This window comes from Podarcis bocagei (assembly GCF_964188305.1).
Source record: "Podarcis bocagei genome assembly, chromosome: 5".
NCBI classification, from domain to species: Eukaryota; Metazoa; Chordata; class Lepidosauria; order Squamata; family Lacertidae; genus Podarcis; species Podarcis bocagei.
The window spans coordinates 32,103,424-32,127,530 of record NC_138129.1 but is presented as its reverse complement, the minus strand read 5'-3'; the positions used below and the strand labels follow the sequence as shown (position 1 = coordinate 32,127,530).

Genomic DNA, 24,107 nt, shown 5'->3' with positions numbered 1-24,107 from the left:
GTAGTGCATGAGTAGCAGGACCAGGGGAGGAGCACAGTGGCCATCTCCTCTCCAGAAACCCTCATACTTGCATGTTTGTGCTAAGCTATAGTTTGGCAAGCATGATGTGTGGACCAACTCAGGTGTTGCAGTAAAAACAAGAGATTCTTGTGATATCTTTAAAACTACATATTTTTCAATGCACCCATATGCATCATAGCTGTCAACGTTTTCCTTTTATAAAGGGAAATTTCCTTATTCCAAATAGGATTCCTTGCAAGAAAAGGAAAAAGTTGACAGTTATGATATGCATATATACCTGCCAAATGAAGACTTCACTTCATAAATCTGATTAAATGAACTCCAGTTCATTAAATCTTATGCTAAAACAATCTTGTCCTGTACATAATTACTCAGATGATAGCCCCTTTCAATTCAGCAAGACTTACTTTTAGGTAAATATACACAGGGCTGCAGCCTAAAGTTTGAAAGCTTTGAAGGTGCCACAAGATTTGTTATCATTGTATCAAAGGCGGTTTTGTGCATGGGGGTGGCAGCTGTATGCTGCAGCTTGTGAGGAGGGGTCAGTTAGAAAAATAGCATATAGGAAGGGGTAGCCCACTCCCCTAACTACTGACAATTAGAATTGCTCCCTTTGAAACTTCTTCTTATTTAAATAAGAATAAGATCCTATCCACAGAACTCTCAAGCTACCTCTAATTTGGTCTTTGGGCATTTGAAGATGCTTTGGAGGGCAGAAGGAGTATCTCATGTTTCAAAGTTGTTCTCTTTATGGTCGAGCACACTTTTAAGGACCAACAGAAGAGAACGTTCAGCCCAATCCTGTCCAAATTCTAAGTTCCACCAGGACCTACCTGTGGCTGTCACGTGTGTCCAGACTGCCTCGTGGTTCTATTTCCTCTCATTTCTTCCTTAAAACTAGGCTAGGCCACGACTGGAATACTTGGCTCAAGGTCGGGCAGTGAACTGAGTGGAGGTTTGAACCCAGCTTTGCCTCACCTCTGTTTGAGGCAAAGGAGCAGGCGGGAGCTGCGGCCTGAGGCCAAGGCGGGCCTCCCAGCAGCAGCAGCGGCGGCGGCGGCTCCAGGCTTGGGCGGAGCTTGGCGCGGCTCCCTCCCTTTCCCGCCGGCGCCTCCCCGGCTCCTCCTCCTCCTCCTCCTGAGGCTGGAGGAGGCGGTGCCACAGCGGTGTTTCCTAGTCGAAGCGCCCGCCGCCTGCTCACTCGCTGGCCGCCCGCCGCTTCAGCGCCGTCTCGCTGTCTCTCTCGGCTGGAGCCCGACGAGATGGTGTTGCCCGACGAGAAGTGCGCCGCCGGCGGGGTGTACCGGGCGCCCCCGGACCTGGCTCGGGAGGCGCATGTGCCTTCCTTGGAAAAGTACCGGGAGCTTTACAGCCGCTCGGTGGAGGAGCCGCAGGGTGAGCGAGGGGCCAGGCCCCGGCGCGGCGCGAGGTTCCCGGGCAAGCTTCGAAGCCAGCCTCCAGGCCCGTGCCGCTCGCCGGCCGCCGTGCCAAGGGCGGGGAGGAGGCGGCGGCTTGGCAGGGAGAGAGCGGCCGCCGCCGTGTTCGAAGTTTCCCAAGGGCGACTTGGTCCGGGTCCACATCTTCGCCTTCCTCGTGGGCTTGCATGGCTCTCTCTCCTCCACGCCCTTTCCGACTCGGCGCCAGCTCCTTGTTGATATGCGCCGCTGCTCGGCCCGCAGCTTTTAGAGGAGTCCCTCGGGGCCTTGTGCCCTTGCTTGCCCCGGTGGGTGGTACCCTCTGGACGGGCTGCTCAGGTTGCTGTGCTCCATTCGGGAGCCTTCGGGTAGTAACAGGTGTGGCGGCAACCGACGCATCTCCCTGCTCGTCTTACTTTGCCCGGGTGGTCCGTCCCACCCGCGCGAATGTGCACGCGGTGGGGCAGCCTTCGTGGGCACCCCAGCCTCAAGTCAAGGCTGTTGCATGCTAATGCTCGCAAGCATTAGCGTCGTGCTAGTTACAAGTTTCCGCAAAGATACAAGACAGAGTCCTCGTCTTCTGTTGAACTTCTGTTGGAGACTGAAGCAAGGGATGCGTCTAAGCTCAATACTTGGGAGGCCAGGGGTCCTGTGTTGTAAGAAAGCGACTGTGTTACTTGGAAGACAGTACTGTATTAGCACATTGGGTGATGCCCAACTGTGTACATGAGTTTTCCTTGTAAATTCCTAGAGCTTTGCTACTGCTTTTGCAAGCATGCCAAGCTCAGCAGACTTTTCCCTTGTGGAAATGCGCGGCGCTGAGCTAACATTGCTTGATAATTCAGTCACGGATATGTGCTAAATGCACAACACCTGGGCTAATTTCCCCCAAAATATGATCATTGGCTAGATGTTACGCATGTTAAGCCCTCTGTGAGTAGTGGAAGAAGGTTGTAATATTCTTGCAATTCTGCGCTCTTTCGCGCTCTCTCTCTCTGTGTATGTGTGTGTGTGAGAGAGAGATTGACTGATTGATTTGTAAGGCCTGTGTCCATATTGTGCAAATTCCTGGGCTGTGTTAGCTAGCAACAGGACCTGACCTGAATCATATTGTGATGGTTCTGGGGCTTCCAAGAGGGTTGCATGGGATATATGGCACTCTCCTAGTGTTGCATAGGGACTGGTTTGCCTTTGGATTCCAGAACTGTGGTAGTAGTTGGACAGACAAGGCAAACAACATTTGAGTTTTATTTGTAGAGGAAAAATCCTTGGGAAAATGTTAGTATCACCATGTCATCTGGGGAGAGTGTTGTATAGCAATAACTTCAGCAGTACTATTGTCTACACTGATTGGCAGCTGCTCTCCAGAACTCTTTCAGCCCTACCTGGAGATGCCAGGGACTGAACCTGAGACCTTTCACGTGCAAATTGTATGCCTTACCACTGAGCTGTGGCCCTTTGCATTTAGCATTTGGCAATCTGGCAGTACCAAAGTGAAGGATTGTTGAAATGGTGAATCAGACCACAGAACCACATTTGTGTTCTCATAGATATAAATGCATGCTTGTTAGGGACAGTTCTAGCCAATATGGCACTTTTGCTTCCTATTGGGGCTTTTGGACTAGTTCAACAGGATGCATACATGTGAAAATGCCTGGTCAGATTGGGTTAGTTGTGTAGCTGACACTAGTTTAGATAATAAATCATACATTCTGACCTTCATTATCCCAAGCCTCTTATTTGAATGCTTATTACAAGACTTCTAACACTGGGGAGAGAGAGAGAGAAATTCTTTCTATCCCTTTGAGTTCTGTGGGTATAAAGTTGCCAGTGTTTAGCGAGTACTGAAGTTTTATAGCAATATGAAATACAGTATTGTAGTGCTGATTTAGTGGAGAACAGGTGAACCAGTGGTGAGCAGTAAAAATGATGGGTGCAATTTATATTTGTACAGTTTGGAGTAATTATAATTTCTAGGAGGCTCTTGCTGGAAGTGGTCTACCTAGATGGCTGCTGTCTTTTCATTGTTTTATGCAGATACAATAATTATGCTTTTGTTAAAGAAGTCGCAACTTCAGATGTGCTCAGCTGCATGGTTACAGCAGTGTACTTTAAAAAGGCAAACAGGGGCTGACGGACTATGGGAAGTGTCTTAGCTCAATGGTACAGCATCTGGTTTGCATGCAGTATGTTCTAGGTTCAATCCCTGACTGGGAAAGCCATCCCACCTGAAACGCTGGAGATCAAGTGCCAATCAGTATAGGAAATACTGTTCTGGACAGATCAATGGTTTGACTTTGTATAAGGCAGCTTCCAAGATAGTATGGAGAAGCATTCCTGGATTCAACCTAACTGATCTAAAATTTACTGGGTTGAAGTGCTGTCTGTCTGTTTATGCCTCAAGCACCCAGGTATATTCAAAGAAGTAGTGTTTGGCAGATTTCCATATGTGACATTTCTCTAACCTTCAGCATGAGGAAGTATCAGGGGCCCTTTGTGTCATTAGTACAGAAGTTGTGGTATACTGTGCCAAGATACAATCTAATGTATCAATGCTGCTCTTGTGTAAATTTTGTGTATATTTCTCAAGCTGACACAGACAGTGTTGGGGTGTGTTTCTAGTGACTGTGAAAGACACTTTATTTAATCAGGATTTTATTGGACATTATTTTCGGTCACAAACTCTTAATTTTTTTGTATTTGAAATTTCCAGCCTTGTATCAGCTTTAAAGGCTAACAGATTTACTGTTTATGAAATAAGTTTTTATCAACTAAAACATGCTTCTCCCACACCCAGTAAGGCATCCAAAGGTTGGGAGGTTTTTCTTGTAACAAACTAACTAGCCCTTTGGAGTGTGGGGATGTTTCAAATACAGTATTTCTGCATGAAAACAGAAGAAGTCTTGTCTAAAGCATGTGTGTGTCAACATAGATTAAGTAAAAGAGTTTTCTAGTAACAGCTTCTAGAGGAGAAGTAGCTGTGTTCATCTTTTGCATTAAAACCAAGAGTCTTGTGGCACCTTAAAGCCTAACCAGTTTATTCTTGCATAATTTTGTATGGACTACAGTCCACTTTTCCAGATGCTAAAAGTGCTATCCTTAGTTACAGGTAATGCATATCTGGGGGTTTTTTGGGTGTACTTTGAGGAGGAGGAATTGTAAAGTAAAGTAACAGAAAACATAAATGCAGAAAAATATCTGATGATAAGTAATTAACAATGGCAATTCATGAAACAGTCGCTGATAAACAGATACCCACATCTGTCAGCCAATTAGCATGCGTAGTATGTAAGAAATCCATCGTCATGGTTCAATCCTCAAGTGATGGCATTGAATCTCTTGATATATTGTAATCTAGCAGTCTCACTAGCAGTTTTCTTTTGAAGTTTCTTTGCTTTAGTCTCTCGCAGAGTGTCCTGAGAGGGTGAAATGTACCTTCTCCTGACTTTCCTGTATTTCTGGTGCCAGGTTTTGTTTCTTTTTCTTTTTTTCTTTTTGTTTTGCATGGAGACTGTGCTGCTTGTCATGCAGGATGTGAAAGGGGATTGGTGGCAGATGTTGGCCTGTATCACTTTGGAAGATGGGCAAGTGAATGAACCCCAGATGCTGAGGATGGCATTATTAAATTCTGCATGAGAGTTGCCAGAGTAGCACAATCCTATGCATATTAATCAGAAATAAGTTCCACTTATTTTCAGTGGGGTTTACTTCCAGGCAATTGTAGGATTTCAGCCTAAGTCTTTCCCCTAAGTAAAATCAGTTCAGCATCTGCCTTGTGTTCATGGGCATAGCCAGGATTTTTGTTAGGGGAGCAGGCAGGCCTTTTGTTGCAGGGGAAAGAACCTCAGTTTGCTATGTATTTTATTGATTTTTATTGATTTAGGGGAGCAGCTGCCCCTCCTTGCCCACTCTTGGCTACGTGCATGCATGTGTTGGTACCTTAAACCATATAGAATGGTCTTAAGTTTGAATGTGGTGTTTTATTTATTTATCTTTTTTATCTTGCAGAATTTTGGGGAGACATTGCCAAAGAATTTTACTGGAGGAGCCAACATACTGGACCATTTCTGCAGTACAACTTTGATGTCACAAAAGGGAAAATCTTTATTGAATGGATGAAAGGGGCTACAACCAACATTTGCTACAATCTATTGGACAGAAATGTCTACGAGAATAAACTTGGGGACAAAATAGCTTTTTACTGGTAACATTCTTATTTCAATCAAGGAAACCCTCTTGTAACCATAGAATTAAGAACAATTCTGTGGTATCATTGTGTGTTGGCAGCCGAGTATAGAGACAGGAGACATAAATCACAAGAGAATGAGGATTGTGTCATTAGAGCAGTGTTGGTGAACCTGAAACCCTCCAGATCCTTTTGGACTCCAACTCCCATCAGCCCCAGCCAGCATGGTCGGGGATCAAGCATTATGGGAGCTGTAGTCCCCTAACATCTGGAAGTCCACAGTTTCCACATCCCTGCACTAGGGTGAGCGTGACTGGAAAAAAGTCTACAAGGCACACAATTTTAAAAGGCTAAATTTTAGGTTTAGTTTTAAAAAAATATTTTTGGTACAGCCTTTGCCAGCTTGTTGCCCTCTAGTTGACTTGTTGCATTTGGGAGTTATACCATGGTGCTTTTAAAATGCTAGCTCTCTCCCACCCATGAACAGAGCTTGACATTGTAAAGTTTAGATGCTTGATTGAAGTGCAGAAATTCTAAGGTGAAATGTGGCATTTGATGCAGGAAGTATTCGCTGCCCTCATCCAGGAAGTACACCAAACTTCATTAGCATTCACGATACCGCTCTGCTTTTTGCCTTTTTCAAGGAGACTCATAAATGTGATATCATTTTTTCCCCTTTGCGTAATAGTGCTCAGTCGGTTCCTGTGCCAAGGGACACTAATGCAATTTATTTCCTTTCTGAGACAGTTCTAGTTCCTTATTTCTTTAATTAGCTGTTACACCCTTTGCAGGCCAACGGAAAAGTCAGAATTCACTCCACATTTCCTATCTATGTTACTAGGAAGAAACCCACATTGATCTTCCTGGGATGGTACTCCTAAGCAAGTGTACTGGGCTTGCAGCTGTCGTAATATTAGTGCTTTAGATGCAGGCCTTTATCTTCTGAATATGCTTCATGGTTTAAGTGGTGTTGTGCCTTTGGTTTGGTCACATTGTTTTCTGACTATCCTAGGATCAAGGTGAGGGCTATAAACAGGCTGCAAAAAATACATATTTCGTTAAAAAATCAGGTGAAGTTTCAGAATCTGGATTTCATAGCTGTTCCAGTGTTACTGTCAGGCATTCATTTGTGAGCTTATATTTCAGGTATGCTGCTGTACTTGGTTGCAGGCTGCAGAGAATTGCTCTGGTGTCCCTTCTGATCCTGTTGTGCCACCTTAGTGAATCTCTAGGAGGAGTTTCCTTTGCATTTTTGTAAGAGATTCTGCACCACCCTGTGTTACATTGTGAACTTGTGCCTGAACTTAATGGTGTAACTTCCTTAGATAGGCATTTTACTGGGATCTACTGCCAGTGTTAATATTCTTGACATTCTGCTCACTTTGGGCCATTGCAGATGCTGTGAAAAGTGTGAGACAGATGCATACTGTTTGATGCTCTTGGAGGAGCAGTGTAATAAATAGCATAAAGATCTGGATCAGACTGCAGGATTGCACCCTTCTCTATTCCCCACCCTCTCCCTAGAGTTCAAATTTGGGCTCCTGGGCCTAATTGCTGTTGACTGTTCTGTCAGCAGCAATTTTAACTGTGATTTGACCTTTGAGTTAACCAAGAGTCCCACTTAACCCAGGATCTGAAGTCAGCTTCGAGATGGTTTCAGATCATGAATGAAATAGGCATACTGGTTAATGCTTACCTGGTAACTGTCAATATTGATATATGGTCAGGCTGTTATGTTAGGCCAGTAAGCAGGAATTCACTCTCAGGCGGTAGAGCATGAGACTCTTAATCTCACGGTCGTGGTTTCAAGCTGCACATTGGACAGAAGATTCCTGCATTGTTGGGGGTTGGACTAGATGACCCTCAGGGTCCCTTCCCACTCTGCAATTCTATGATTCTATAAGAAGAAAGAATTAAAGGAAAGGAACATGAAATCCTATAGGCTGCCCTGATGGTTTCTCCTCATTAAACAGTCACTGGCATTAATTATGCAGCAGTCCTGTGAAGCAAAGCACTGTTGGACTTTAGTGCAGGTAAAGGGAAGTTATTGCTAGCAGTTTTTTTTTAATTGTTTGGTCTGGTTAGCGATCAAGCATCTTTCTTGAACTTCTTATTGCTTCCAAGAGGAAATGAATGAAATAGTAACCTTTTTCATTCAAGGGGCTGTGTTCCATATAGGGAACCTCCCAGAGGCCACATGCCAGTGAGAATCAGGCCAGAGGCAAAAAGCAGGTGGAGAAACAGATGCTGCTCTTAAGTAGATGGCATTCCATCCATGAAAAAGCCAGAAGTTTCTATGCAGACAGGTGCATATGGCTCTCTCCATCCAGGCAGGCATCAACACAATTCAAGGACACATTTTGGCCAGGCAAAAGCACTCAAGCAGGGCTAGTGAACTGTGTGTTCTGGCTAATGGCCATGGTATAAGGAGAGTCCTTAAGGTACCCATGCCCATTCTTGAGCAAAGAAACTTCAGAGTGAAACTCCAGTACAGAATTAACCCATATCAATAAATTCAATTTAAACACCTGTGACTTAAATCAATATACTAGGTTTCTATCCCATCAAGATGTTAAGTGGCATTTGTCGCATGAAAACTTGGGCTATAGTATGTATTCATTTTATTTAACACAATACATAAAGCGCTTGTTTGTAAATAATAATAAATTAGTATTTTTTAATTTTCTTATACCACACCTCATGGAATTTCCATCATGTGGTTCCCAGGAGGTCTCCCATCCAGGCAGTGACCAGACCTGTACTTGCTTAGCTTCAGACCATTCTCTGGAATTGTTGCTACAGACTAACGTGGCCACATCTCTGGGATTTGTTTACTTTATTCTGTTTTGTCTCTCCAATTTGATGTTTTGTAAATCTACTTCTCATTGTGTTGGTTTCTGTTTGGGGACTGCACTTTTGTGTCCCAGATTTTTGCCTACCATTACAACAAAGACAATGACAGCAATTCCTGTCCTCCTGTATCAGGGATGGGGAACTGGCTCTGTCTGGACCTTTATCTCCACACACCCTTATGGGCCACGTGTCACAAGTGTGCAGGAATGCATATACCAGAGCGTATTTCTATTCTTTTTCTTTTTTAAAAAAGAATGTATCCCTTTACTTCTAGCTCAAAAAGTTGAAAAGATATGAGTTTGAAGCCTTGGTGATGATAAAAGAGTTTCCAAAGCATGAAACCACTCCGGTTGCATATGGGCAAGGAGTAACATTCGCCACTATGGCTTATAAATTAGACTGAGGTTCTCTTTCTCTGGTATGTAAGGAGATAAAATGCCTTTATCTGGAGGGAAATCCCAGAAAGGGCTTTTGAGATGCAATCTGACATCTAAGATAAGGATTTATGTTGGAGCGTAAATCTGGTGCTCTGTGGGAGAGCAAATTCTATTCTTTCACAAAACTTGAAAGTTCACAACTCCTGTGTTTGTACGTGGGGTTGGTGCATTCCAGTTCACCAAACCAACATGCAGACCTTATCGCTTTTTCAGATTCCCTTTTAAGGGTTGCTGTTTGCCCTGCAAACACAGAAAGATACTGCAGAGAAGATGGTTCTTTGGTTCAATCTAGACAATAAGTGAAAAACCAGTGAACAGCCTTGCATTCCTGTTTTTTTAAAAATAAAATGAAACCATGAAAAACTAATAAGTAGTAGAGTGAGGGGAGGGGAGAAGCCGATTAACCCTTACACTTCCTGCCACTTATACATACAAAATTGCCCATTCCAAGCTGCTATTCTACAAGTGTTACATGGTGCAAGAGGTGAAGTTGGGCAAATGTTGTCGAACTGGAAACTCCACAATGTATTTTTGAGGTCGCCTTTGAAATTTGGGCTATAGCACTCCTATTGTCACGATGAGATTAGAGCTTGGGTTTTCTTCAGTATTTTCCAGAGTTCATATTGGCCTGCTTTTCACACCACACTAAGCCAATCCATGGCTTGATGCAAGCACAGGAGTGTACATGCCCCTGGAGAGGAGTTTGTGGCCATTTCACTCCACCCTAGTCTTTTGCTACACCATGCTAACTCATAGTTTGGCTCAGTGTGTGGTCTAAACCTGGGTTTGTGGTTTAGCTCTATACAGACTAACCATTAGTTGCAAGTATGAGGTGTAAACCATGAGCTAAGTTATTTTGTTAGTTAAATGAGCTGTAAATCATGCTGAATAAAAAGCAAAACGCTTATATGGAATCATCTGTTTGTTTCATTTCAATAATCCATGCCAAATAATGGTCATTAGTTGAGACCTGATATTGATCTGATCCTTTGAACAGTGTGTAAAATTGAATTTCAGTATTCCTTGTTTTGTTTTGCTGATGTATATTAAGTCTTTGTTCAGCCTGAAAAGAAAGTGCTGTTTCTTGATGTGTATGGCATTTATTTATTATACAGTATAAGCAAAGTGGCATTCTAACTCTGCTTGTGTTAGTTACCCTTTTAAGTTTGTGCTTTGAACAATAGCTTTAACTGAGGTTACAGTGAGTCTTTCCCACTAGCCTGAGTTGATATGCATTATGAGCATCAGATGTACAATGTATGAGGTGTAACAGTAGAGGTGTCTGGCATGTGGATGTTTTTAGGTGTAGGTTTGTTGGTTGATCTCCACTATAAAATACTGTCACCTGTTAGGCAATATAAATGCATTTTTAAAGAAAACAAACAAGCAGTTTCAAGGTCCCATTCTTCTAGATCCATACAAACTAACAGCTGTGTAAGATCAGAGCATTGGAGCAATGTGTGGGTCTTAAATTCACCACTTTCTGACGCTAGGGCGCATGAGAGGAAAGTAGATTATGCCCTAAATGTGTGGCCACTGCCAAAAATTTAGCAAATTTCCCCTGCTTTTCTGTAACATTTAGTACAACTTGTGTCCTGACATTAGTGTTGTGTACTTTGCCTGCTACTACTGTTGGCATTCTGTTTAGGTGACAGCTGTGCATGGGAAAAACAGCAAACTTTTAAACCAGTTATGAATGGGTGAAACTAAATAGGACACTTTATTGCCTTCTGATTCCATTTCATTATTACACTGTCTTACAATTTTGGTAGTGTTAGAATAGTGCCGACATCATTGTGGTATCAATACACAAAGAGTGGTGGATGGAGACTTGGTACGTTTTCTGATGTTACACTTCTTATCCGTGAATGCCTATTTGCCTTCCTCCTGGCTTGTTGCTGCTTCCTTCTCAGCCACCCGAACTGCTAAGACCAAACAGCTGCTGTGTTCTACTTCCTTGCCATAGGATATTACAGATACTGCATTAGCAAACCTTGATTTGACTCTTTCCACCTTTTCCTAGCCCCTCCTATCTTTTGCCAAATCTTCTAAAGAGTTTTGCTAACAGCCTTGGACTGCTTTTCAAATAGTTTTCTGCAGTACAGCTGCCTTCTAAAGATTTGGCTTTTTTTGCATGTGTCAACAGGACGCAAGACAGATAATACCATTGTTTTGCTCTGGGATGACATTTCATCTGTTCTGAAGTAGAAATATAACCTGCAACTTTTAATGTATGTGTTTGGCATATATTTTTTCTTTCTCTCCATAATTACCGTATTTTTCGCCCTATAAGACGCACTTTTTCCCCTCCAAAAATGAAGGGGAAATGTGGGTGCGTCTTATGGGGCGAATGCAGGCTTTCGCTGAAGCCTGGAGAGCGAGAGCGGTAGGTGCGCACCGACCCCTCTCGCTCTCCAGGCTTCGCGGACCTCTCCTCAAGCAGCGGGAACGTTCCCACTGCTTGGGGAGAGTTGCCGGCATCCCGAAGCCTGCAAGCGCTGATCCCAGCACGTGCAGGCTTCGCGGATCTCTCCCCAAGCAGCGGGAACGTTCCCACTGCTTGGGGAGAGTTGCAGGCATCCCGAAGCCTGCAAGCGCTGATCCCAGCACGTGCAGGCTTCGCGGATCTCTCCCCAAGCAGCGGGAACGTTCCCACTGCTTGGGGAGAGTTGCAGGCATCCCGAAGCCTGCAAGCGCTGATCCCAGCACGTGCAGGCTTCGCGGATCTCTCCCCAAGCAGCGGGAACGTTCCCACTGCTTGGGGAGAGTTGCAGGCATCCCGAAGCCTGCAAGCGCTGATCCCAGCACGTGCAGGCTTCGCGGATCTCTCCCCAAGCAGCGGGAACGTTCCCACTGCTTGGGGAGAGTTGCCGGCATCCCGAAGCCTGCAAGCGCTGATCCCAGCACGCGCAGGCTTCGCGGATCTCTCCCCAAGCAGCGGGAACGTTCCCACTGCTTGGGGAGAGTTGCAGGCATCCCGAAGCCTGCGCGCGCTGATCCCAGCACGCGCAGGCTTCGCGGATCTCTCCCCAAGCAGCGGGAACGTTCCCACTGCTTGGGGAGAGTTGCAGGCATCCCGAAGCCTGCGCGCGCTGATCCCAGCAGGCGCAGGCTTCGCGGATCTCTCCCCAAGCAGCGGGAACGTTCCCACTGCTTGGGGAGAGTTGCAGGCATCCCGAAGCCTGCGCGCGCTGATCCCAGCACGCGCAGGCTTCGCGGATCTCTCCCCAAGCAGCGGGAACGTTCCCACTGCTTGGGGAGAGTTGCAGGCATCCCGAAGCCTGCGCGCGCTGATCCCAGCACGCGCAGGCTTCGCGGATCTCTCCCCAAGCAGCGGGAACGTTCCCACTGCTTGGGGAGAGTTGCAGGCATCCCGAAGCCTGCGCGCGCTGATCCCAGCACGCGCAGGCTTCGCGGATCTCTCCCCAAGCAGCGGGAACGTTCCCACTGCTTGGGGAGAGTTGCAGGCATCCCGAAGCCTGCAAGCGCTGATCCCAGCACGTGCAGGCTTCGCGGATCTCTCCTCAAGCAGCGGGAACCACCGCTGGGCTCCCACGGCTTGCAGAGAGCTGCCTGTTTGGGGGCTGGGGTCGGGGGAAGCTCGGGCTGCCCCAGCCCCGCGCCTGGGGGGGAAATAATTTTTTCCCTTTATTTCCCCCCCAAAAAACTAGGTGCGTCTTATGGGCCGGAGCGTCTTATGGGGCGCAAAATACGGTAGCTGTCTTCAGAATTCTAGTTCTTGCAAGATCTCATTACATAAATTGTATTTCATCCACAAAGATACCTGCCAAGACTAAAATTGAGTAAGAAGCCAGCCTGACTAATGTAATAAGCTCGGGAGCATAGATGTCTCATATGCTGATTAAATTGGAGGTCCAATTCAATTTCTAAAAGCATGTACATGGTGTTTGTGAAGGAACTTTCCTACCGAAGAACTTATTTAAAAGGCCACATGGCTAGCTGAGTATTGTAGTGCTGTGGGGTGCTGTAATTGAGAATGGATGTAACAACAAGCAGTTGGTGTTGATCTTTTGTGGTATTGAGAAGTTGTATATTCATGCACTAGCTCATCGGTTAGTCTGCTAACATGAATGGTTATGCCTGATCGCAATTTGCAAGAACACACCTGGGGAGAATCCCTTCCTTATTCACAGGTAGCTTATTCACAGTGTATGTGCTTGTCTAAGCCATTTTGAAATGAATGGGAGTTGCACAAGATTGCAACAAAGTGCTTTTGCAACTCCCATTCATTTATTAGTGCAGTGGTACCTCGGGTTACAAACACTTCGGGTTACAGACTCCACTAACCCGGAAGTAGTACCTCGGGTTAAGAACTTTACCTCAGGATGAGAACAGAAATCGCTCACCAGCGCTGCAGTGGCAGCGGGAGGCCCCATTACCTAAAGTGGTATCTCAGGTTAAGAACTGTTTCAGGTTAAGAACGGACCTCTGGAATGAATTAAGTTCATAACCAGAGGTACCACTGTACCAGCAAAGGATTTTTCAGCATCTGCAGATGGTAGGTAGAGCAATTGGTGGGGGAAAGAAAAAACAGGCTGATGTTGAAGCTGTTCTGAACTTGTAAGAGTTCACAGAAATGGTTTTGTCCTTGATCCGTAGAAGCACACTGATTTTCAAAAATGTTGATGTTGTTGAGTTCTTGGTTCCGCTTATTTAAAAGAAATTCCAAATCGCAGTAAATGCCTTGAAAGCTGGTGTACTGTGACAGGGCAGTGCATGATGTACTGTTGTGTATCTGAAAAACCCTAAACCCTCTTATGGGCAGCCTTGGAGCAGTTGAGGTTATTTCACATCTATTATTATTGCTAAATCTTGGTGATTAAAAATGTGGGCAAAGTGCCATATTCTTACAGAAAGCTGGTTTTTCCAGCATTTCTGAGCTCCCTATATTGAGGTTGGTGAGTCTGTTAGTTGTGTTGCCAGAGTGACTGAAACCACCTGCACAGATGTATGGCTATGGCGGTGCAGGTTTCATTATATAACTCTGGGATGATTTTCTGTTGCTCCACCTGTTGTCCCAAAGCATAAGATTAGTGCAAAAAATTTTTTACCATCTACTTGATTTGTGTCTGTGCCAGATTTTTTATGTTTATTGTTGTGCTATTGCTGAGTTGGTTTTTTTAATTGATTTCTGGTTTTATTGAGTTGCATAGTGTGTTACTTTTACTGTGTATGTTGCTCAGAAAATGTCTTTTTATTAGGCTGCTCATAAATTGAATAAAATAAATGAATATAAATTGGAGGTATAAGTTGTATGCCTATAGAAGTTTGGAAATCACCTGGAAGGCTCACACACGGCCCAGATGGATCATATGCGACACTGTGCAAAACTGAATTACACTCATGAAGTGAAAATTATGTTTCTTAATGGTGGATATTTAACTCAGAAGTTAAAAAGAAGGGGCATTTTGATCTTCAGTGTGTTGTTTTAGCCATGTTCGTTTCCAGCATATTGAATGGATTGAGAATTCCCTATGATAAACTACATATATACATCCATATGCAAAAGGGTGATTGGAGGAGTGGGAGAAAGCCACTTTGTTCTGCAGAACAGTTCTGGGATCTTGGGCCAGATGTGGAGGACTTCTGCACTCACGTTCTGGAGCCATTTTGGAAGATTTCCTCTATGTTCCATCTGGGCTCTGTGAGATGATCTGTCTTGGGAAATATGCAAACTTCCTGCTACAGTATGTTGCTTGTAGAGAAGTAAAATATTTTGCTCCTACTGGTGCTAAGTTCCTGCACAACTAATAGAACTGGACAGAATACATATGCATGAGTCCAGCATGATGGACAACTCTCTTATGACAACTCTCTATACATTTGGGGAAAGAAACTGGGAGGGTTCTTGAAAAAGCTGTTAGCTCAGCATCAGCGGCCTCGTTCAATATTATGCTGTAGAAAGTGGTCAATGAGGGTTGGCCAGAAAAACAGAGTGCAATTTGCTTAAAAGGTTCGGGCGGTTCTTTGGGACTGTAAACTGTCAGTGTCCCAGAATTGCTTTTAATTAAACAAATGGTCTTATGTTGTGATGAGCTGAATCTTAATGTAAAGGTGGTGAACACTAAATCACATGGGGAAACAGTGGTGGCATATTGTTGCTAAAATTTTACCATAAGGAGGCTGTTTCATATTGTAAAAGTGTTGATGAGAAGTGGCATGCGATTGCACATAAAAAATGGCTGGTGACATGTGGCAGTCTTTGGAACTATGCTACAATGTGCTGCTGCATATTAAATGGCTTGCTTCTTGGAGCCCTCTTCTTGTGGTTGCATTTCAGATGGCTGCTGTGCCTGTTGTTTATTTTATTTCCTTTCACCAAATTTATGTATCTCTTGATGCAATCATGTCAATCATTGGGGGCTCAGTTTTTGTCTATGCAACATATTATTATAATATTTATTTATATCCCACATTTTTCCCTGACAGGGACTCAAGGTGGCTTACAGATAAAATAGAAACAGCTAAAATAGGATTAAAAAATAATTAAAAAGCAGTTAAACATACAAACACACACGTGTGTGATCTATCAAAACATACAAAGACAACTTACCCTTTTCGCTACTTTTTTGCTAATGTATCATGTTAATGGTTTTCAGCTTTCTGAGTCGTCCAACCCACCAACTTAGTTTCCCATCACATATTTGTAAGGTAGAGCAGTTGTTTCTGTTGAGACCAACCTTGTGTCCCAATATTGAGTCTCAACCTGCCAGTTGAAGGCGCCGTGTACTTGGGGGAATTTCTCTGCATTGTTACTCTGATGTTACTGAAATATATACTGTATCTGACAACTAGGAGTTTGCATTTTGTTTTTCCCTGCAATGCCTTGAGCCAGGATAGCAGGCAGGAGTGCACTAATGTTTAGGATAGTTTCCTGAACAAGTTTTCTCTGCTACTTTTCTTTAAAAATAGGTGTGCCAAAACAGGCCTACTGTATTAGCACAGCACTGTATAAGAACTACAGTACAGTGTGTAAAGAAAAAAGAATCTAACTATGCATGCAGTGCCTGGAGGCTGTTGGAGGATGGATGGCAGCTAACAGATTGAGGTTGAATCCTGACAAGACAGAAGTACTGTTTTTGGGGGACAGGGGGCGGGCGGGTGTGGGGGGTTCCCTGGTCTTGAATGGGGTAACTGTGCCCCTGAAGGAACAGGTGCGCAGCCTGGGAGTCATTTTGGACTCACAGCTGTCCATGGAGGCACAGGTTAATTCTGTGTCCAGGGCAGCTGTCTACCAGCTCCACCTGGTACGCAGGCTAAGACCCTACCTGCCCGCGGACTGTCTTGCCAGAGTGGTGCATGCTCTAGTTATCTCCCGCTTGGACTACTGCAACGCGCTCTACGTGGGGCTACCTTTGAAGGTGACCCGGAAACTGCAATTAATCCAGAATGCGGCAGCTAGACTGGTGACTGGGAGTGGCCGCCGGGACCACATAACACCGGTTCTGAGAGATCTGCATTGGCTCCCAGTACGTTTCCGAGCACAATTCAAAGTCTTGGTGCTGACCTTTAAAGCCCTAAATGGCCTCGGTCCAGTATACCTGAAGGAGCGTCTCCATCCCCATTATTCAGCCCGGACACTGAGATCCGGCACCGAGGGCCTTCTGGCGGTTCCCTCATTGCGAGAAGTAAGGTTGCAGGGAACCAGGCAGAGGGCCTTCTCGGTAGTGGCGCCTGCCCTGTGAAACGCCCTCCCAGCAGATGTCAAAGCAACAAACAACTATTTTACTTTTAAAAGTCATCTGAATGCAGCCCTCTTTAGGGAAGTTTTTAATGTTTGAAGCTGTACTGTTTTTAATATTCAGTTGGAAGCCGCCCAGAGTGGCTGGGGAAACCCAGCCAGATGGGCGGGATATAAATAATAAATTATTATTATTATTATTATTATTATTATTATTATTATTATTAGTTTGGTTCCATGGGCATTTGTGTATTAAAATGGGTCATTTATTCAAAACTAAAACATACTATGTAACACCCAGCAGATGGGCTGGCTAAACGTATGCACTGCCTTGTTTAAGCTCCAGTGTTTTGGAAAATGGACAGATGAGCAGAATAGTGGACAGGTGAGTCTTGCAACAGGCTCTGATTAAAAAGTAATGTGTGCTGGAATTTTTTTGCTGAAGTCCCAACAGGAAAACCCCCAAAACGCTTTTGTATCAGATGCCATCTAAGGCTATTAGCAGGAGTGCCAGGGGATGGGGGAGTGCCATAATGCATGTTTTGCAATACCTCGGTGGTTGGGCCAGTGCTGCCTCTTAGGCAGTTATATGTCATTGTGCAATTGTATCCTTTTCACACAATGTGGTTGGCAGTTCATAATGTTTAAACAACGGTTATTCTTCCTTGATTAATTAAGTCTGTACAACTATAGGTATTTCTCAGTGACGCCTACGATTTGATTTTTCCTGATTTTGGGACACACAGCTTGAATGGACTTGGTCTTGAGATCGACAGTGGAAACAACATTCTTGGCTATTTTATTTGGGCTCTCACAATAAGATTTACGATGAAGTAGATCTTTACAGTTTGATGAGCTGGCTCCAGAGGCTGGTGAAAATGAGGGAACAGCCCTAGAGTGGCTTAACTCTTGGCTTATCTATGGAAAATTATATCATAGAATCATAGAATTGTAGACTTGGAAGGGAACTCAAGAGTCGATCAGTCCAACATCCTGCAATGCGGGAATACTGCCCATAGCCATCCCTGGGTAGACTTGAACAACTAACCTTCTGGTTAACAGCCAGACCCACTGACCCACTGCACTAGGTGGGGTAGAGGATGTTTCAGAGCCTGAGAAGCTAGCCTGTGGCATTTCCTCATCAAGTAATTCTCTTTACATTTTTGTTTAACGTTGTATAAAGCTGTTGGGACAAATCGTCCAGAGTTCTGTGGTGCTGTTAGTATGCTGGTGGTACCAGCCCTTATTTATTCTTTTTAGTTTTCAACCAGTTCTGAAGTATCAGTTTTGAACACAATTCTTAAAAGGATAAGTGGCAGGCAAGCATGTCTGAGGAGGATATTGCCAAATGTGGGAACCACTGGAGAAAAAGCCTTGTCTGAAGTCATCACCCACCTTACCATTCAAGGTGGTGGCACCTGAAGGACCTCTGAATATTATCTTACTGAATGAGCAGCCAATCGATGTAGGAGCAGGTGGGTTGCATGAATGCCCACTTCATGCAAATAACCAGCAGTGTCGATGCTGTTTAGAATTGGATTTGAATGTTGACAGATGTCTCTGCTTACCAAGATGTCTGTGTGCAGTAACTGACCACATAACTTCCTCCATGTTGCCACAAACTATTTCTGTGTAATGGTGTTCACCACCTCACGGCCCTGGCCAGTAAGTATGGTGTGCATACAGATGCTTCTCTCTTTGGCGTTGTTGCCATGTGGCTTAGACTTCAGGTGACCTCTAGTCTTCCTGCTGTTTTATGTGGAGCAATCCTTAGTGTAGCGGTAATCTGCATATACGGCTGAATGGTTTTAGCAAGAGTGTGTTTACAAGCTTACTTAGCAAAGTAAAACAGGTGTAGGTGTATTTGCTCAATGTATGGGAGGTGGTGTTCACCAAGTGTACATACTGAAGCAGTCTTATCTTCTCATAGTTACTCTTGCTAACTTGTGGAGCTTGTGCCAACTCGGAAATAGAAAACAGGTCTTTCTACCACAGCTGGATGGGAATGGACTTTCTCTCAAACACTTTTAGTAAAAAAATTCCTTCCTTCAAAAGAGATGGCAATGTTTGCTGTGTTCCAAACATGTTTGTTTAATAGGCATGTTTCTTTCTTTCTTTTTATTTATTAAAGATACTGACTTCGTGTTTCTACAGTAATGTAGAACAAGAGTTTGAGTTCTGTTTGTTTTATTACAGTCATATTTCACTGTTCTTCCATTACGAAACTCAGAGTAGCAAGCAGAGGGTTTTCAGATCAAAACCTATTTCATTGCAGCAAGGTTTCTGCATTGTGTATCTTTGGACCATGCTTTGTGGATGTGTAATGGGGTGGGGTTTTTTTTTTTGCAATCACTGGAGCAGGGTCCTAGTCTCCAGCGTCCTAGAACCACCCAATTGTCATGAAAGGGGAACTTTTTAGCCACCGAGAAAGAAATTTTCTCACCTTTGTTCTGATTAGAGCTAGTTAGAGTGAAAGGTGATTCAGCCACTAAGAAATGCCTCCTAGGGTCACTCTGGAGAAGATGCATGAGAAGAACATTGAGGAGAGGTTCTGCACGCTCCGAAGCTAAGCATGTGGTAACGCTGAAAACACAAGGTGTTTCAGTTACGTGAGAATGGTATGCAACTTCTGTTATGTACAATGGAATTTCAAGGAGAACACACCTTAAGTCATGCCAAAATAAGATATTGGAGTACTCAAAGTATTTTACCCATGCATGTACACAGAAGATGGTTGAGATACCTGGAAGGCAACACATGATCATTGCAGTGCATCCTTAATTATCATTATTGTATAATTATAAAATTGTATGGTTATTGTGTGATCTTAGAAGTGGGTGTGGCTATGAGAGGGCATGGCTAGGACTGTCATGAAGGGACCCTGCATTTCTAAATTTCACCACTAAGCTACTGATGCTTTGCAGCCAAGGCACATGACCTGTGGAAGAGTGTACAAGTGGACCTCAAATTTTGCACACTGGCTGAGGAGCTGCAAAGTCATTAGTAGCCAAATGTTACACACCAAGCACATTCATAAAAAAGCAGTACAACCAATAGTGTTCAGCTATATTCCTCTTACCTGCACCCTACGGTTGATCAGTGAGGATTCATTAAGCACTTATGCCTCATTTGAGGCACAGTATCAATATAAAATGGACAGCTTTATCCCAGGATATAAGGCCATGTCAGTTCAATTTGTGACGGTTTATATCTTGTCTGTTTTGACAGGCTTTGTATTTAGTGGAATCTGTTCCCTGCATAGTCACTTTCACCTTTTTCCTTGAGGGAAAAGAGCATAGTGTTTATTTTAGTGTAGATGTTGCGAAAATTGTTTCGAAGGCTTGAAATCAAATATTTCCATCTTAGTTACTAATCCTATATATCTTGTTTCTCAGCTCTTAATAAGTCAGGAGCTTGGCTTATGTGCTCAGAATAACTACTTCAGCAAGAGCCTGGAGTGTTGTTTCTTCCTGTATTTAATTTTGACTTGCTAGCAGTGGTCCCCGGGCACATTTAGAATTCTGATAATGTGCCTTGGGCACCAGTTGCGAACTGGCTGCCAAGAGGGTGTGGCATAGTAAAAAATGGCTGCCATATCTATGAAAGTTGACATAGACAGGACCATAAAATTTTGCAGAGATGCAAAACTTCTAATAATTTTTTTTTTGCAGCATGTGACCAAATATGTTCCAGGAACCTTATTTTCCAAACGGTGCTACAGAATGTGTCCAATGCTGCCGCCAATACTGCTGTCAATTTGCCCAGCATACTTTGGCGTGTACTATGGATCTTTCCCCTCCTCACCACTCCCAGCGTGGTGTAGTGGTTAAGACTTGTAATCTGGTGAACTGGGTTCGCATCCCTGCTCCTTCACATGCAGCTGCTGGGTGACCTTGGGCCAGTCACACTTCTCTGAAGTCTCTTAGCCTCACTCACCTCAGAGTGTTTGTTGTGGGGGAGGAAGGGAACGGAGAATGTTAGCCGCTTTGAGACTCCTTAAGGGGAGTGAAAGGTGGGATATCAAGTCCAAACTCCTCCCCCTCCCCTCCCCCTCCCCTTAAAGCCCCTGTACACCCTCAAAATCTGCACCAGATGGTTGGGGGAACCCTGTGGAGCAGATATTTGGGTTTCTTGGTGAAAAGAAGGAAGTCCTATTCTGCAAGTGGAACCTGGTTTGTGCATTATTGGATACAATTCTAAGTCTTGTTTGTGCTTCCAGTTGAAGAGTTACTCTTAAACTCGGGTATTGCATGAATATTCATGCATAATCAGAAATAAATATGTATTTAATGTTGGCCAGCTAGTAATCATACTATTTTATTTATTTAAATATTTTATATCCTGTTCTTCAGTCAAAAAAGGCTCCCAGAGTGGCCATACAAATCATGAGAAAGAGAGGAGAGAGAAGGAAGGAAGGAGAGAAGGAAAGTCCCTGCCCTCAAGTTCACAATATGAAAAGACATTATGGGAAATAAATGGATTGGAAAGGAAGAAGAAATAAGCATATGCAAACACAAGTTCTTAATTACAAAATATGGAACAGAAAGAATAGAAAAGAGTAATGTTTGGGAAACACTCAGATTAGTGTGGTGACGGGGGCTGAATGTCATCTGAAATGAGCAGAAAAGACTTGCCAAGCAGGCTGTTGTTTGAAGTCCAGGGAAAAGTCAAATCAGTCAACAAAGCTAAAAATAGCCCTGCAGAATGAACCCTCAGCCCAACACACACACACACACACACACACACACACACACACACAATTTTAACAACAGACCCCAAACACAGGATCAGAATCCCCCTTGGCTTTTTAGTTCTCTGGAGAAACCGGCTCAGGTATATGTGACATGCACGCACACCTTTTTACTGTCAACGATGTATGAGGTGGCTGAGTGGAGAGTTCTCCATCCATTTGCTTCCAAAAGAGAGAGAGAGAGAAAAGGATGGAGAGAGTAAAAGCTAACCTCTGAGGCCTTGACTGCCCTTCAAACACAAGCACGAGATGGCTGGCTGGACAAGAGATCAGCAAACGTCACACCACACCCCTCCTCTATTTTGGAAAAAAAGGAAAATATGCACACAAGAAAAAGCACTCAGAAAAGGGAGAAATGGAAGAAGTGGCCTCAGTGGTCCAGAGTTGCCCCCACAACCCCCTAAGTTTAAGGCAGCTATTCTGGCAAGAAATAGACAAAGGTCAGCAGATTGCTGTCCCTTTAGTTCTGCAAAAAGAAGAAAAATTAAAGCCTCACAAAAGGGGAAAAGTTGTAAAAGTGGTTTCTACAGTCCAGAGCTCCCCAGCCAAGCACAAGTGACTCCCAACAACTGCCACCCCCCAATAAAACAAGAAAAAAAGATCTACCAACCTACCTATACTCAGCCACTGGCACCGCTTGGTTTTTGGCAAAGTGTAACTCCTTTTTCTCACCTGTACTTTTCCTGTCCAGAACAGAAGGGAGAGGGCAGCTGCCACCCAGTCAGCATTGATTTTGGAAAAGGGGCCGCATGTTCAGTCTATATGTAGTGCAGCAAAGAACTCTGAAGCCTGTTTTTCAGTGGCGGTGCTTTTCAGTTGGTACTTTCATGGGTACCAAAGGGATTGTACGCAGGTCAGTGTTTGAAATTCCCTGGGCATCAGATGTGTTAGCGACTTGGCATGGCCAAATTTGAGACGTATGGTCACGCTGTGTGGCGACTGAGACTTGAAAGTAAAACTTCCGCAGCCCGAGTCACCTGGGTGTTGCTGCAGGAAGTGAAAGTAAAAAAATGGCGCCCTGCATGACTCACAAGTAAGATTGCTTTTAAAATTCCAAAATAAAAATAAAAATTACAGCTAGGCATTCTGTTGTGGCACCATTTGGCAAATAGCTTATATACCTGCATTTCTAACACGGATGCAGGTGTAGTTCTGCCAACGGGTGCTGCATTGGCAATGCCAACCTGTAGAAATGAAATCTGTGTATGAAGTGGTGTTTACATGAAAAGTGGAGTTTATCTTGGTTGTAGGGCTTCTAGAAGCCCAATTTCTCCAAGCTACTTTTGCACATTTTCTTATTTCTTGGGGGGGGGGGGTTTAATGAAAGAAGGAACAGTCTTTCACTTTTATTACCTTGACTTACTTACTCGTTGGGGAAACTGTTTACTTTTACTTTACTTTTTCCTTGTTACTAAATTCCTTTTAACTTTGAAAATTGAGAATATTATATAAAATATCCACATCAATATTTATAGGAATGTCAGCACATTTTTGAGAGAAACTGTATTTTACACCAGCATGAAAGATAACGTGCTTTTTGAGATGTTCAATACAAAGAGCTTTTTGAAGTTTACAAACTAATTTTCAGAGTGTGTTTACCATATGCCATACTGTCTTGAACATCAGAATGTGGAAGAAACGGCCCTCTTTCTGGTTTAGCTTTCAGTGCTGAATAAAGTTTAGTTGGTATGTAAGGGTTAGGGTTTTGTTTTGTTTTTTGTATCTTCTGAACGAATAGCTGATGGCAATTCTAGACAATACTGAAGTAAGAAGGCCAGAAAGTGACAGAATTTTCAGTAGAGACACGCCTAAAGGTTTTGCTAAAGATGATATGAAGCAAGCATGTAGATCCATGGCATTATTGGTGGAAGTCATTTAATTTTTTTTAAAAAAAGATTTTATTTCAATTTGTTCTATTTTCTGAAAGCAAAGGCACTGGATTTTTTTTTTATTAGTATCCACAATGTCTAACCTCTTGTTGCATTTTTGTACATGTAGGACTAAGGAAGTATCTCTTTTTGTAATGTGGGCATGATCCATGCTGTTATGTGTGGGGCTTTGGGGGCTGTGTGGGGGTGAGTATTTAATATATTGTATTATAGCAGAGAGATCTGTGAATAGCTTGTTAGCGTTGTTTGGTGAGCAACATCGTAACAATCACCATATTGATGAAAGGCAAAATTGCTGCTTCTTTCTGTGAACTAGCAAGGAAAATCCATACACTGGGGAAAGTTCTATTTCAATATTCTTTTCTGCCCATTCAGCTTGTTGGTCTTTACATTGATCTGGCTCTCTACAGAGGACTGGGTGGAACCCCCTTCGCCCTGTCTGATTTGCTAGGCTGGACTCAGCTCATCTTACACCATCAGCCCTCATCCTAGCTGTGAGCAAATAGGCTTCTTAGCAGTGTATGAGCCCAGGGGAGGGAATGGGTGTGCAATGTGTTGCAGTTTCATTGTGTAAGAGAACATAAATTAAACATGAAACCATTTCATGCTTCAGATGAGGGCTCGGGTTATTGGGGAATATTCCAGCCGCCACTGCAATCAAATAAGCTGTGACTGAGGATCTTTGGGGTTTTAACATGTGACGTCTAACCCATTAGCCCTTTTGACAAGGGAGAACAGAGTGACGCCTTCCTGGGAGCAGGGAAAGTAAGACGTGCCAAATCTTTTATTCATCGTGTGCCACATTCTTGTGCAACAGATAGGTATAGAGAAGGAGTGGCAAGCCAGAGCTGTCC

At 43.8% G+C, this 24,107-nt stretch overlaps 1 protein-coding gene across 2 annotated transcripts in view; it reads left to right on the top strand.

The window, feature by feature from the left end:
- The first annotated feature begins 1,172 nt into the window (after positions 1–1,172).
- Positions 1,173–24,107, top strand: part of ACSS2 (acyl-CoA synthetase short chain family member 2) — a 56,668-nt gene continuing 33,733 nt past the window's right edge. The window contains exons 1-2 of one of the 2 annotated variants that reach the window (XM_081196189.1): positions 1,173–1,416; positions 5,445–5,640. In XM_081196189.1, the coding sequence (XP_081052315.1) occupies positions 1,284–1,416; positions 5,445–5,640 (329 nt within the window). In that variant the 5' untranslated portion in view covers positions 1,173–1,283. The remainder of the gene's footprint in view (positions 1,417–5,444; positions 5,641–24,107) is intronic. The other variant, XM_081196190.1, reaches the window with a different exon arrangement.